Source organism: Dama dama, chromosome 10, assembly GCF_033118175.1.
Source record: "Dama dama isolate Ldn47 chromosome 10, ASM3311817v1, whole genome shotgun sequence".
In the NCBI taxonomy this organism is placed as follows: Eukaryota; Metazoa; Chordata; class Mammalia; order Artiodactyla; family Cervidae; genus Dama; species Dama dama.
Window position 1 is genome coordinate 3,970,757 of NC_083690.1, and position 14,683 is coordinate 3,985,439.

Here is a 14,683-nt window from a genome sequence, read left to right on the forward strand (position 1 = left end):
CTCCTCCAGGAGGAAGGAGCAAAGGGGTCAGCAGGGGGCAGGAAGGAGCTGGGAGGGGGTCTTCCTGGGGGAATCCCCAGAGCCATCCAGGGGGAGGCTCCCGGATGAGCTCTGTGGTTGTCTTGGCCCTGCAGCCTACACAAATACAAGGAGACAATGACCGGTATTTTCCTCTCACCTCTGGGTCTCTCTTCTAGGCCCCTGCACTTGACCTTGACTTCAGAGGTGGGGGAGGTGTCTGAGAGCCCTTCCCAGTTGACCAAAGAGGGTCAGCCTCACAGGGGTGCTTCAGGGTAGCTGCCCACAGAGCCTCGTGGGGCCCAGGGCTCCTGCCTCATGTCGAACTGGGTTCAGGGTCCAGAACCCCCCGTGATGACAAGGAGAAGGGGCGCAGATAGTGGCCTGGCGTGTGCACAGCCTCCTGGGGAAGGGCTGGCTGCCAGGAGCCGGGGACTCCAGCTTCACCGGGATGGTCGTGCTGGGGGCTTGGTGTCAGGGTGGAGGCCCTGTCTAGCTGCCACCTCCCTTACTTACATCATGACCCGGGGCCAGGGGTCAGCACACTTTGATCCGCAGGCCAAGTCCCGCCTGCCATTGCTTCTTACACAATCTGAGAGCTAAGAATACATTTTATGTTTTAAATGATTAGTAGAAATTCAGAAGAAGAATGTGAGATTTGAAAAGTTCATGAAATGTCAATACCATTGCCAATAAACAAGTGTTATCACCCTTTTGGGTTTCTCTACAGGCTCAGCAGTAAAGAACCCACCTGCAATGCAGGAGACACAAACATGGCTTTGATCCCTGAGTCAAGAAGGTCCCCTGGAGGAGGGCATGGCAACCCACTCCAGAATTCTTGCCTGGAGAATCCCTTGGAGAGAGGAGCCTGGTGGGCTACAGTCCACGGGGTCACAAACAGTTGGACACGACCGAGCAACTCGGCACACATGGAGCAGAGGGCAGCTTTGTCCAGAAGCTGGCCCCTCCTTCCGGGCCTGCACTGGTCCCCCTGGACAGGCTCCTTAGGGCTCAGGCCACCCCCCGACTCCTGTGGCAAAGGTGAGGCCCTCACCTGTCCTCCAGAGCTCCGCACACGCCCCCAGAGGCCTCTAGCCACGTGGTGCTTCTGGGGAAGGGCAGGGCCAGCTGGCTGCAGGGGGCAGAGAAGCCCTCCCGGGGCCCCGGATCCTCCTGGGGAGGCAGAGATGCAGGAGGCCTAGGACCCCGGCAGGTACAGCTGCTGGAGGAAGGGGCCCAGAGGCGGCACAAAGGGGCCTGTGTTCCTGCCCCAGCCCAGCGTTGGGCACTTTTTCTGAAAAAGCTGCCAGTTAGGAGGCTTCATTCTCACTGCAGACTGCCAGGGTGTGAGCTCAAAAGCAGGGTCTGTCTGGCTGGGACTCCGGGATGCAGTACCTGGGGTGGGAGTTGGAGGAAGTGTTGGCTGCCGGCCTGGACAAGGAGGGGTGACGGGAGTTGCCCAAGGGCACACGGGCGGCACATTATCATAGATGGCAGGCGTGTGGTTATAAGGGGCACACATGCACACACGTGCTTACAAATGCATGTGTGCAACACAGGATGAACCTTCTAACATTTGCCTGGCTATCCCTACACCCAGGAGTTTGCACTTGCCCTGCACGGTCGTGTGCAACATGCACACCTATGCTGGAAGCCCCGCCCCCTCGGTCACCCTGGCCCAGTGCTGGCTCTGAGCCCACTGGGGAGATTTAACACAGGCCCTTTGTCCCTGGGGATCAGAGTTGCGCACGAGGGGGTTTAGGAGCATTGAAACCATAATCCCCTCTGTGGGCGTGCCCCGGATCTCAGTCTGCCAGGAGCCCGGAACAACTGGGTCCCCTTCTCCCAGCCAGGGCAGATGCTGGGCCGACTGGCATGTGGGTCGGGGGCAGGTCAGGTCTGACATCCCTTACCTCCCTCCCCGCTGTCCTCTGCAGCCCCAGGACACGGACTGAGGCCTCGGCCCCAGCGCACTCAGGGCCGGTGGGCGCCTCCCTGTGGCCCCTTGGCCGGGAGCCCCTGCCTTGCTTGCTTGGAGGCTGGATCCTGCGTCCCAGGTTCAGGCTCCCGGGGCAGGGTAGGGGGTGCTGGGTCCCGCAGGCGGCCCCATCTGATGTCCGAGGCCCCAGGAATCAGATGGACAGATGCTGCTGAGTAGGGTAGGGGGGAGATCAAGAAGGGAAGGGGCATTCTGTCTCGGTCCTGAGAGAAGTCCAAAGCTGGCCTTTGTGCCTGGTGGGGCTTCCATGGTGGCTCAGACAGTAAAAACTCTGCCTGCAATTCAGGAGACCCAGGTTCCATCCCTGAATTGGGAAGATCCCTTGGAGAAGGAAATGGCTATCCACTCCAGGATTCTTGCCTGGAGAATCCCACGGACAGAGGAGCCCGGCGGACTGCAGTCCATGGGGTTGCAGAGCCGGAAACGACTGAACGACTTTCCCTCACTTGCCTTCGGGGGGCTGTTGCCACACCAAGTGGCCCCTCCGGAGAGACAACTTAGCTGTGTATTTCTGAAGCTCTCGATTCTCCCTCTTTACTCACTCATTTAAAAATCTCACTGAATGCTCTAAGCAAAACATTTATCTCCAGCTTTCAGCAGAGAAACTCAGTGCTTTTAATGGAATGCCAGGTAGCCTGGCCATACGTTTTTGTCTGATCTCATATGTAATTAAAGTCCCATTAGTGCAAGTGCTGAAAATAAAATGACCTCCACCCAAGGGTCAGGTTGACGGAGGCAAGAGCTCCAGGTTCAATTCCCCCAGGCTGCCCTGACACAAATGCTTTTCACCTGGTGTGTCAATTAGCCTGGGCTGCTGTAACCAACACTGCAGACCGGGGGGAGGGGGTGGACCTCAAACAACAGAGATTTACTTCTCACAGTTCTGGAGGCTGGAAGTCCAAGATCAAGGCTCCAAGGGACTCGGTTCTTGGTGAGGGCTTGCTTTCTGGTCCAACCCACTGCAGGGAGTTAACCAAACAGTCTGAGGTTTTCTGAGAGCCTCTCATGAACCCCAGATCCACTGTATCCTGCCTACAAGCCCCTAGACCCACGTCAATGCAAGCCCATCTGCCTACCTCTCTCTCTTTTAAATTTAATTAACTTTTAATTTTTGTCTGTTTTAGGTCTTCGTTGTTATGCATTGGCTTTCTCTAGTTGCGACAGGTGGGGGCTACTCTGTAGTTGCGAGCATGGGCTTCTCGTTGCCGTGGCTTCTCTTGTGGAGCAGGGGCTCTAGGCGTGCAGGCTTCAGTAGTTGTAGCGTGTGGGCTTGGTAGTTGTGACACACAGGCTTAGTTGCTCCCTTGTATATGAGGTCTTCCCGGACCAGACATCGAACCAGTGTCCCCTGTAGTCGAACTGGTGTCCCCTGTAATCCCCATTACAAGGTGGATTCTTAACCACTGGGCCACCAGGGAAGCCTCTGCTTATATCTTTGAGAGGCTTCACCAACTAAGAATTGCTGGGGTCCAGCATTCTTAGCGAATTACTCTGTTTGTACACATCGTGTTGTTTTCTAGAGTTTGGAAGTGTCTAAGAGAAGCAGGTCTCCATGTGCCCCACCTGCTTATCTTTCCTTCCATCTGCCTGCCCTTGAACTTGTCTTTCCAAACCTATTTCTGGAACAATGTTCAAACAAAACTAGGGTCACTTCCAGATGGTGGAATTTAGGACATTTTTCTATTCTCTTCTCTGTTCTTTTTCGTACCGCTTCCATTTTTTAAATAGGATTGTAAAAATGATTGTTCTTTTTTTAATGGGATACATTTTTAACCTATAAGTTCTCAAAAGATATGAAATTGGAGGTTCCCAGGGTCAGGAACAATGTGGGGAGTGGGTTCTCTTACTTCCCTGGGGGAGTGTACTGAGGACCTTCTCACAACTTAAAAACCTTACAAACATGAAGCCCATTTGGCTAAAACATTGTGCCCACAGAAAAGTTATCCTAAGAAATGATGAAAAAAAAAAGAAAGAAACGATGAGAGGGACTTCCCTGGTGGTCCAATGACTAAGACTCCATGCTCCCAAAGCAGGAGGCCTGGGTTCGATCCCTGGTCGGGTAACTAGATCCCACCTGCCACAACTAAATGATCCTGCATACCATTACTAAGACCCGGTGCAGCCAAATAAATAAATGAGTGGAAGTGATTGGGAAGGTGTGCTGAATTTATAAATTAAGGTTTTCCTGAAGATATCGTTTTTAATGACAACAACTTTTCAACTATCCAACACTAGGAGACTGATTACAAGTTTGGCTCTGGTGATTTTTTTTTTTTTTTAAGTTTCTTCTTTGAGCTCCTTTGATTGATTTTTATTTTCTAACAGGAAGGCATTATTTTGATAATCATCATAAAGCTACTTTTACTTTGCTAAGAAGTCCGGTTCTGCAGAGCGATTTTCCACATTATCTGAACATTTGCCCAAGGTGGGGGCGTGATGAGCAGCCCCAGACAGGACACGTGCCAATTCTTCAAGCCATGATCTGCTTCCCACTTTAAAAGGAAAAACAAGCCTCTTTATTAGTCAGATGACCTGGTGGCTCTGCCATCGGATTCTGTAGAGGAGAGATCTCCTGGAGGTGGACAGAAAGGGAGACCCCCCGTGAAGAGGGACTCTATGCAGGGAACCTGGGCAGCTGGTGAATGACAATGAGGGTGAGGGCGATGGGAAGGCAGGGCCCAGAGCTGTCATAACATAGACATGAGTGCATGGAAATGAGCATTGTTTCAGGCACCTCAATTCGCTGTATTTTCATCTACCGGCTGTATTTAGTAAAATAGGAAAATGTCAATGTTGTGCCATTTCCTGACTTCTAGATAAACACCGGGCGGGCTTGAGCAGCCGGATCTCAGCTCACTACCGCCCCCTCGTGTCAGATGGGGCACCCGGGAGCGACAGGTGCAGAAAGGAAAGGAAATTGTACTGGAGAAAAACCCACCTGAGAAGGGAACTGCGAAGATTCAGCCTGCCCTAGAGACGGTGGGGCAGCATCCACACATCCCTTGAGAAATCCCTCACAAGTGAGGGTTCTATGGTCAAGAAATGTGGGAAATGCAACCCTCCATATTTTCTCTTTCAGATTCCTGATGCATTTTAGCAAATAAAAGTCATTGGAAAGTTCTGCAACAAAAAAAATTTTTATTATTACAACTTTTATTCTGAAAAACTAATTTTTTCTTTTTTTCTTTATATTTTTTATTTTCTTATTGAAAGATAATTGCTTTACAGAATTTTGTTTTCTGTCAAACCTCGACATGAATCAGCCATAGGTGTATCCCTTCCGTTTTGAACCTCCTTCCCATCTTCCTCCCCATCCCACCCCTCGAGATCGATAGGGAGCCCCTTTTTACAGATGGTAATGTAAGTTTCCCTGTTACTCTTCCCATACATCTCACCCTCTCCTCCCCTCTCCCCATGTCCGTAAGTCTATTCTCTATGTCTGTTTCTCCATTGCTGCCCTGTAAATAAGTTCTTCAGCACCATTTTTCTAGATTCTGTATGTATGCGTTAGAATACGATATTTATTTTTTTCTTTCTGAGTCACTTCACTCTGTATAATAGGTTCTAGATCATCAAAAAAATCTCTTAAAAGATTTAACTTTCCCCAACGTCTGTGATCATAGGATCCTTTTACAAATGAAGTCTATTCACAGCCCTGGGAAATAACATTCCATGGTACACATGTTGGGAACCACTGCTAAAATGGAGCCACAGCTGAGGAAGACTGGGCTGTTCCAGAACCGATCCAGAGAAAGAGAAGTAAGGTGGTCATTCTGGTGCTCACACTGGGGCCTCAGGAGCTGGGCATTCTCTTCCTTTCAGAATCCTGCTGGCTGGGTCACAGGGTGACGATGGTGATGTTGGTGATGATGGTGGTGGTCGGGGTGGTGGTGGTGATGAGAGCCCATGCATAGTGCTTATTCTATGTTTGTTGTTCAGTCACTCATTTGTATCTGACTCTTCTGCGACCCCATGGACTGTAGCCTGTAAGGTTCCCCTGTTCCTGGGATTTCCCAGGCAAGAATACTCGAGTGAGTTGTCATTTCCTCCTCCAAGGGATCTTCCCAACCCAAGGATCGAACCAGCATCTCCTGAATTACAGGTGAATTCTTTACCACTGAGTCACCAGGGAAACTTGCTTCTCCTACACCGGATATTGTTCTAAGCCATTTATAAATTAACTCATTTTATTCTAACCATCTGTAGGAAAGGTACTAATTTTTAGATATAAAAAATGAAGCTGAACACATTCATAGCTGGTGGGAACATACTATTGGTACCTCCAGTTTAGAAGACAGTTGGGTGTGTCTCCCAGGCCGCCTTACAATTTGTGACATGTTTAAATCAAAATAACACCTTCGGGGCCACCCACGGGGCCTCCTGATGGCCTGAGGGGGCTATTTCGTCAGATAAGAGGCTTCCTGAGAGGCCCACCAGTCTCAGGTGAGATTCTCAGAGGTGGATACTGAGGGGAGTGAGGATGGTGGGGTGGCTGGCTGCAGCCTGCTTCTCCTTCTGAAGGGAGAGCACCGTCATCCAGCCCGGGGGACCCCACCTGAAGCTGGGCTGGGGGCTGGGCGCTGGGCACCACCTCTGGCTCTGCCCCCAGCACCTCTCAGGGTTGACGTGGAAACTTCCTCTCGTGGCCGGGAGGGGGTGCTGCCCACGAACTGCACAGCAGCCTGGGCGGGCCAGAGCTGGGTGGGCACCGTGTGTGGGAGACCTCCTCCCCCAGGACAGGGGTGTGAAGCCCTCAGAGGCCATCCTGAAAAAAGAGGGGAGATATGAATATTTCTTGATTTTGTTCATTTATTTGTCGACTAGATGCCCCTCCCTCCCAGCCACGAGAAGGTCTGTCTGGGTCACTCGTGGGTCACCAGCTCTGAAAGCAGAGATCACACCCACCCCCTCCCCTGTCCCAGGTCCCCTCACCACATGTGGCTGCAGGGCAGGCCTGCCCATCTTCCTGGTATCGGCTCAGAAGCTCCTGGGCTCCACCCCTGCTGGCTCTACAGACTCCTGGCCAGGCCAGGCCCAGGTCCCCGTATGGGTCCCTGGAAGGGATCAGTGGGGGACATAGTGTCTTGAGGGCCAGACCTGGGCAAACAGGGCTGGTGACATATCTGGGCCCTACTGCCCCCCTCCCAGGACCTTTCTCCTCCGTCCTGCCCTCTCCACGTTCAGGGGACTAACTCTGGCCCAGAGGGAGATCCCTGGTCTCATCTGCCCAGGACAACACTGGGTCTGACATAAGCCTCCCCAGCCAAACCTATGGTTTTTCCAGGAGTCATGTATGGATGTGAGAGCTGGACCATAAAGAAGGCTGAGCGCCGAAGAATTGATGCTTTCAAATTGTGGTGCTGGAGAAGACTCTTGAGAGTCTTTTCATAAATGATCTTTCCGACCGAACTAACCTGAAAGGGTTTTGTTGTTTGCAACCAAAACCCGCATAGCACAGATGGGTGGACGATGATTTAGGAGTTAAGGAGTCGTCTTGGAATGGACGGGACGCGAGTGACCATGAGGGTGTCCAGGAAGCCACCCGGGGCCACTGAAAGTGCGGCAAGGTGTCAACTTGAACATATACACTTTTATTAGCAAAGGGGACAGAAAGGAACTGGGCCTGACTCAGCAGATGGCCCCAACTCTCGGGGGCCGTCGGCTGGGCTCAGGCCAGCCGTAGGAATGGGAGAGCCCAGAACAGAGGAAGGAGCAGCAGCAGGAGGCAGGGGTCCAGCCTGCAAGTGTTGTTTTTGGCCAAAACCTCTCGGATCCACTTGTAGTGCGCACTGACATTGGTGTAGACACCCGGCCGGTTGGGCCTACCGCAGCCCACTCCCCAGCTCACGACTCCAACTTGATACCACAGCCCTTTCTTTTCACAGACCAAGGGCCCACCTGAGTCACCCTGGGGACCAGCATGGGTGAGCCCAGCCTGGGGTGGCGCGGGAGGGGTGAGCAGAGAGGCTGGGAGAGCAGGAGGGGCTGTGGAGCTGGGCAGACGGGGTGCAAATCCCACACCTCCCCTCCACAGAAGTGAGCAAGCCTCAGTTTCTGCATCTGCAAAGTGGAACAGTCGTCCCTACCCCTGCCCCCAGGGTGGACTCGAGGCCCAAATGGAGGGCAGGGATGCAGGGTGTTTTCTGGCCGGGGCAGGGAGGGGGGTGCCTGGGGTGATGAGGTACTAAGGGCCCAGAAGCGCGAGCTGGGGACGGGAGGGACACTCACAAAGCAGGAATCCTTGCCGCCTTGAGGGTCGCCAGCGCAAATCATGTCTCCCCAGATGTCAGTGCGGAAATCAGGCATTGAGAACAGGTGATTACACATGGTGGAGTTTATGATCCCGACCTGCACTTCCTGGAGGGTGTAGGGATATGGCAGACCTGCCGAGGAGTTGAGGGAACAGAGAAAGATGGCATCCTGAGCCTCTCCTCTGCCATCAGAATGGCACAGGCTACGAAGGCATGTGCCGGGGGGACCCTGGGGCACCCACAGTACCTGGGACATTGCCCTTGACTCCTCTGCTCTAGCCCAGCACCCAGCACGTGGTGGGTGATGAACACACCACGGAAGGGCCTAGAGGAGGGACAGGCTGTTATAGTTTCCCTCACTGTAGCCTACAGACAACAGGCCCTGTTCCAGCCCCCGCTCCAGCCCCCGGGGAGAGACCTTAGCATGTCCAGGGTGGGGCTGGTGCAGCTGGGACGGTTTAGGATCTGCACAGTCCAGCGCCCAGTGCCTGCGGACGTGGGGCAGCCTGGCGCGCTCTCTCTCCCCCTGCAACGCGCCTGCCCAGCCCGAGCCCAGAGCTCTACCAGGCGCTCCTGCAGCACTCCTGGGATGCAGTGCAATCAGCCTCCGTCTCGGGTAAGGAAAGATTCAGGAGGAAGGTCACCCTCCCCTAATCCTGGCAAAGCACCAGGAGCCGCCAGAGCCGAATATGAACCTGTGCATGCTAAGTTATTTCAGTCGTGTCCAACTCTTTGCAACCCTGTAGTCCATAACCCACCAGGTTCCTCTGTCCATGGGATTCTCTAGGCAAGCATACTCGAGTGGGTTGCCATGACCTCCTCCAGGGGGTCTTCCCAACCCAGGGATCAAACCCGGGTCTCTTACGTCTCCTGCATGGGTCAGCGGGTCGTTTACCACTAGCACCCCCTGGGAAGCCCTGATACTAACCCAAGCCTGTCCAGTCTAGACCTGATTCACCTCCTTGTCCTGCAGAGGATGGTGACCCCATTAACGCTGAAAGCTGGTGAGGCAATCGTTTCTTGGCTGCCAGGCGCTCTGCTAAGCCCTCACATAGGAATGCTTTTAAGCCTCAGAACTAGTCTCTCTGGTGGGAACTATTATTACCCCATTTTACAGATGAGGAAGGTGAGGCAGAGTGAGATGAAGTGCTTTGCCCAAGGTTTCCCCACTAGTACAGAGTACATCAGCTCTGGGAGTGGGGTCAAGAAGTCACCTTCTACCTGTGGGAGTGAGGGTTCAGGTGGCACTGGGTGTGATCACCCGTCAGCTGGGAGAGGGGCAGTGTCCGCCTGGCTGGGCTGCTCAGCTCATGGCCGTCCAGCCCTTTGGACCCAGGAAGTCTACACTGGGGCACTTTCTCCAGCCCCCTGGGGTGCAAGAAAAGGATGGGGCAGGTCTCCAGTCGACTCCCCTCTCCTCGCTGGCAATGCCAGGTGTGTGGCTGGCTACCCTCTCTGGGCCAAGGAGTCCTGGCTTCTCCATGGATCCCCAGGGCCTGGGAAACTCTCCAGGCCTCTCTGGGCTTCCTCGTTTGTAAAGCAGGCATAAAGATGCTGCCAGCCTCTAGGCAGGCAGACTTCAGAGGGAAGAGAGTCCTTGGAGCCCAGAACCGTGTTGGGACACACGGTGCACCAGGGGAGCGTGGTCTATCATGGCTGCTGTGGTTGAGGGCGAGGCAGGGCCACGATAGGCCAGGGAGCAGTGTGACCAGCAGTCTAACCCGTGAGCCCGTCTGGGGGGCCTGGGCCCAGCGGTTTCGAGGGACTCGTGGTGAGAGAGAAATAGGTGGCAGCTAATGGCAACCCACTCCAGTGCTCCTGCCTGGAAAATCCCATGGACGGAGGATCCCAGTTTGCTACAGTCCATGGGGTCACAAAGAGTCGGACATGACTGAGCGACTTCACTTTTCACTTTCACTAATGCCAGCACACGGAGCCCCGCAGAGATTCAGTGGGAACAAGGCTGGAGCGAGGCTCGAAGTTCCAAGGAGAGAGAATGAATGAGCTGGCACTCCCCGGATGGGAGGGCTCCCCACTCCCACCGTCCCTGTCAGTGCAGAAGGGGTGGGGGAGCTGGAGTGGGAGGCTGGATGGAGGGGGTGAGGGGGAGCACCCTGCTGGGGTAGAAAGAAGGGCTTCCTGAAACACACACCCCTTCCCCCCGCAGCACCCAACAGACACCCAGCAGGCTGGGGGTGCTAGCCTGGGTCTTCCTCTCTGGTTTCTGGCTCATAATCTCCAGAAGAGAAGGGGAGCTTAGGGTACAGAAAGCCCTGTCTATGGGCGAGGGGCAAGAGTGGAGAGCCAGCGTGGAGAGAGCACCGAGCAGGCTGCCCGCGTGAGGCTGGCGCAGCTAGAACCCGCGGGCGATGACACTGCCACCCTCGCCTGGCCCAGACGCGGCTGTCCCCAGGCTCACTCAGCTCTTCTTCAACGTCTCCCCAGCCGGTCACCCAGCAGTCACTTCTGTTCTCAAACTCGGAGATGGAGGCCACGACACAGATGGGCTGGATGTACTTAGTGTAGGTGACCGAGGAGGACAGCTTCACCAGGGCGATGTCATACACCGGAGCTCCCAGATAGAAGGGGCTCAAGAAAATCTGATCCACATTGTAACGGTTGTAGTAGGCTTGCAAGTTCCAAATGGATGGTGTGGCAGACAGCTCCCCAAACTGGACCGACCAGTGAAAGGGATTTTGGTTGCTATTAAGGGAGGAGAAAGCCCTCAGGGGTCTTCAGAGGGAGGGTGGGCCACCCCAGCACGCCTGGGGCTGCTCCCTGAGCTGAGACCACCAGGACGCTGCCTGGCTCACCCTGGACCCCATTAGCAGGTCTCCTTCCACAAAGAGGCCAGGGTAGAAACGGGGAGAGCCCCGAGAGCCCCAACCAAAGTCCCACACCTGGGGACTTCGGCAGGAGGGTGCCTCCCCTGCCAGCTCATCTGGCCGGTCACTCAACCACCTGTCGCCTCCAGGGCCCTGCTCTTAAGGGGACCAGCAGGTTCACAGGGGCCACACAGGCTGGGCTCCAAACAGCTTCGGGGACCACTGACCCCACCAGCCGGGCTCCTGTCCAGCACTTACCTCAGCTCATACCTCCCCCCGGGGCACACCTCCGCTGGGAGGTGGGGTGAGGAAGGTGGAGGCTGGAGGTGCCATTTGGGGACAAATGGAGCGAGAAAGAGAACAAGACACACAAATGTTCTGGAAGAAACCACACAGGTTTTCCTCCGGGAGCGCCCCGGGGCCTCGCGCCGGTGTGTAACGGGCTGCAGCCCAGCCTGGGGCTCAGGAGCACACGAGGGTCACGGCCACGTGGGACATGGGCGCGCGTCCTGGCACAGACCCGGGACGTGGGGTCAGCGGGCCCCCTGCCCCCAGACTCACTTTTCAAAGCAGTGCGCGGCGGAGAGCACCCAGCGGCGGTTGAGCAGGCTCGCTCCGCAGAAGTGGGAGCCCCACAGACGCAGGCTGCCCTGCCAAGGCCAGTGCCCGAGCGCTGAATCCTTTCCACCCACTATGCGTGTTGGGATGGCCCGTTGGCCACAAGGCCCTGGGATGGACAGACGGACACCAGGCTGAGCTGTGGGAGGCAGGCTCATCCTGCCCACCCTCACCCACTGGGAAGGGAAGGGACTCCCGGGGGAACCGCGCGTCCTGGGGTCGTGCCACCCAGGAAGTGTCGAACGCTGGGGACCCGCCCCCGTGGCCCGCGGGCGCCCGCCCCATCCTGCCCCCCGGCCCCCCGGGGCCCTTCAGTTACATGAGAGCATCGACGAGTTCTGAAAACCTGGAGAGGGGAGAGGGAAAGCTGAGGCGCCCTTCGCGCTCGGGCCCACGCGAGCCCTCCGCGGGGAAGCGCCTCCCGCACGCCTTACCTGGAAGCAGCAGGTCCTTGTCCCGAAAGGCTGGGGGCAGGAGACGAGATGAGCTCCCCTCTGCCTCCTCGCGCCCCAGCCGCCCCCGTCACCCCGGCTCGCGCCCGCAGCCCTCGCCCGAGCTCACCCTGCTCGGCGATTTCGATCCGCACCAGCAGCAGCGCCAGCAGCTGCGCCGCCCCCTGCGGGCGCATGGCCTCGCCCCCCGCCGCCCGGCGCCCTCTCGGATCCCACCCGCTCCAGGGCCCCGCTGAGCGCCCCCTGGGGGAGAGGGAGCCGCGGGAACCCTGGCCGCCCCGGCCGGGCCGACGACCTGGCTGGTCCAAGGTTTGTTTGGGTACCTGGGACGTCACAGTGCCCGGCTTTGAGCTTGTTACTGGCACTGGTCCCCAACGACGTACCTTGCTGTGGCCCGGGAACCGGTGCGAGCTGCCGACCCCTCTCTCGTCCGCCGCGCTGGGGGCCTGGCCGCCCCCCGCTGCCCTCTGTACTAGCCGCTCCTTCCTCTAGCAAGGACCAAGGACCTGGCCCACCGTCAGGACTGTCATGAAAGCACAGTCCCAAGTCCTCACTGAGTGCCGATTGGGCCGGGGCACTGTATTATCTGCTGTTAAAAGTGATGACCTTCCCGGGACCCACAGAATAAACGCTGGCCTGATTTGACCATCTAGGGGGCTCCTAACCTCCCTGCCTGCCCGTTGCCGCACACTGAGCGTCATCTATCTCTGCAGAGCCTACAGGTTGCTTCCACTCCTTGTGGACACTGTTGCGGGCACCAAAGTCACTTTGTGGGCACAGAGTCAAAGTCAATAATTTTTTAGGAGGATTCACAGAACTCAGAAAAGCTGTTCCTCTCCTGATTATGGTACCTTACAGTGAATGGATACAGATAACATCGGTACATGCCAAAGGTGCAGAGAAGAGTCTGGGAGAGACTGGGTACAGGCTTCCAGCTGTCCTCTTCCAGAGGGGTCGGATGGGCACTGCTTAATTTTCCCACTCATGAACTGCTGTTAACCAGGGGCACTCACCTAAACTTTGGTGTCTGGAGTTTCTATCGGGATTTCATCGCAAAGGTATGGAGTGCCCATGTGGCTGACCTTAGTTCTCAGACTGCAGCCCCTCCAGAGGTCCAGCTGATCCAGTCTGACCCAAGGCCCCACCGTAAATTACATCATTAGCACCTATCTGGAGAGGCCCCAGGACCCCAGATCTACAGACAGCCTTTTCAGGCAGGACTCTCCAAGGACTGGATGTTATTTCCTAAGAGCTGTTAAAGGGCCAGTCCTTTCTTTAGACCATGCAGGGTTTGACCATCCTAGACCTGTTCAGTTAACCTTTTACTGCACAGCAATCAAGAATGAAGAAATGTTCACAGAAAATGTGTGCATGCAGTGGAAGGATCTATTCAAATAAACTGAACTGACTCCAGAGGAAACTGAGATATTACATGGAACAGCAGACAGCTTGAAAAATTCTAACTGGTTTCCTCAGAAAGCCTGAAGAGGTGTTTATCAGCATTAAATAAGAATTATACTACAGAAGACCAAGCAATCAGAGAACAAGAAAGAGTGTCTGGAAATTTAAAATATTGCTGAATAAAGCAGCTTAGCCAAACACCTGAATAAGAAAATGGACATAGCTAAAAAATGAATTGGCAAACTTGAAGACAGAGTAGTGAAACATGGAGAACTTAGAGCCAAAGTTTAAAGGGGACATATTACATGAGAGAGAAATGTAGAGACATGGAGTGACAGTCAAGACTGGTTCTTCTTGGGACTTCCCAGTCATTAAGAATCTGCACTGCAATGCAGGGGACGAGGGTTTGATCCCTGGTTGAAGAACTAAGATCCCACATGTCGCCACAACTACTGAAGTCTGAGAGCTCTGAAGCTCGCTCTGAAGTCTGAGAGACACAGCTAGACAGTCCGTGCATAGCAAAGGAAGATACCCCGCGTGACACAACTAACACCCGCCACAGCCAAACAAACAATAATGAAGAAAGAGTGGTTCTTGTCTATCCATTTCTCCACAATAAAAAGTGCTTTAAGTGAAATAAGATAGGGGGTTGAGAAAAGGTGACGATCAGGCCTGCCTCTAAAATCCCCATTAGCAAATCATTAGAAAGGCAGGTTGGGGGGCTTCCCTGGTGGTCCAGTCATTAAAAATCCTCCTGCCAATGCAAGTGACGCGGGAAGATCCCACATGCTGCAGGGCAACTAAGACCGTGTACCTCAACTACTGAAGCCTGTGCGCCTGGAGCCCATGCTCTGCAACAAGGGGAGACACTGCAAGGAGAAGTCCGTGCAACTCAACAAAAAGTAGCCTCTACTGGCTGCAACTAGAGAAAGCCCACCAGTAGCAACAAGGACCTACCGCAGCCAAAGGGAGAAAAAAAAAGCATGTCTGTACATGATATTGGTTCCATATCTATTTTTACCTCCTCAGTATCATTCTAAATAGGTGAGCAGACACTCGTCAACACAAAAAGAGTAATTGAGAGCTTCCCTGGTGGCTCAGGGGTGAGGAATCCGCATG

General features: G+C 54.8%; 1 protein-coding gene across 1 annotated transcript; it reads right to left on the minus strand.

The window, feature by feature from the left end:
- Positions 1-7,685: 7,685 nt before the first annotated feature.
- LOC133063945 (testisin-like) lies at positions 7,686-12,339 on the minus strand. The gene is made up of 7 exons (XM_061153878.1): positions 12,273-12,339; positions 12,146-12,175; positions 12,031-12,057; positions 11,655-11,820; positions 10,688-10,971; positions 8,246-8,400; positions 7,686-7,925 (listed from the first exon to the last, which is right to left on the minus strand). The coding sequence occupies exons 1-7, from the start codon at positions 12,337-12,339 to the stop codon at positions 7,686-7,688; spliced, it is 969 nt and encodes a 322-aa protein (XP_061009861.1).
- Positions 12,340-14,683: the final 2,344 nt, after the last annotated feature.

What these genes read in the sequence shown, in the direction of transcription:
- LOC133063945 (XM_061153878.1), bottom strand. Translation starts at nt 12,339, where the DNA reads ATGCGCCCGCAGGGGGCGGCGCAGCTGCTGGCGCTGCTGCTGGTGCGG. An exon ending in CAAGGACCTGCTGCTTCCAG is followed by an intron (nt 12,058 to 12,145) that starts GTAAGGCGTGCG and finishes TCCCCTCTCCAG; the next exon opens with GTTTTCAGAACTCGTCGATG. An exon ending in GAACTCGTCGATGCTCTCAT is followed by an intron (nt 11,821 to 12,030) that starts GTAACTGAAGGG and finishes TGTCCATCCCAG; the next exon opens with GGCCTTGTGGCCAACGGGCC.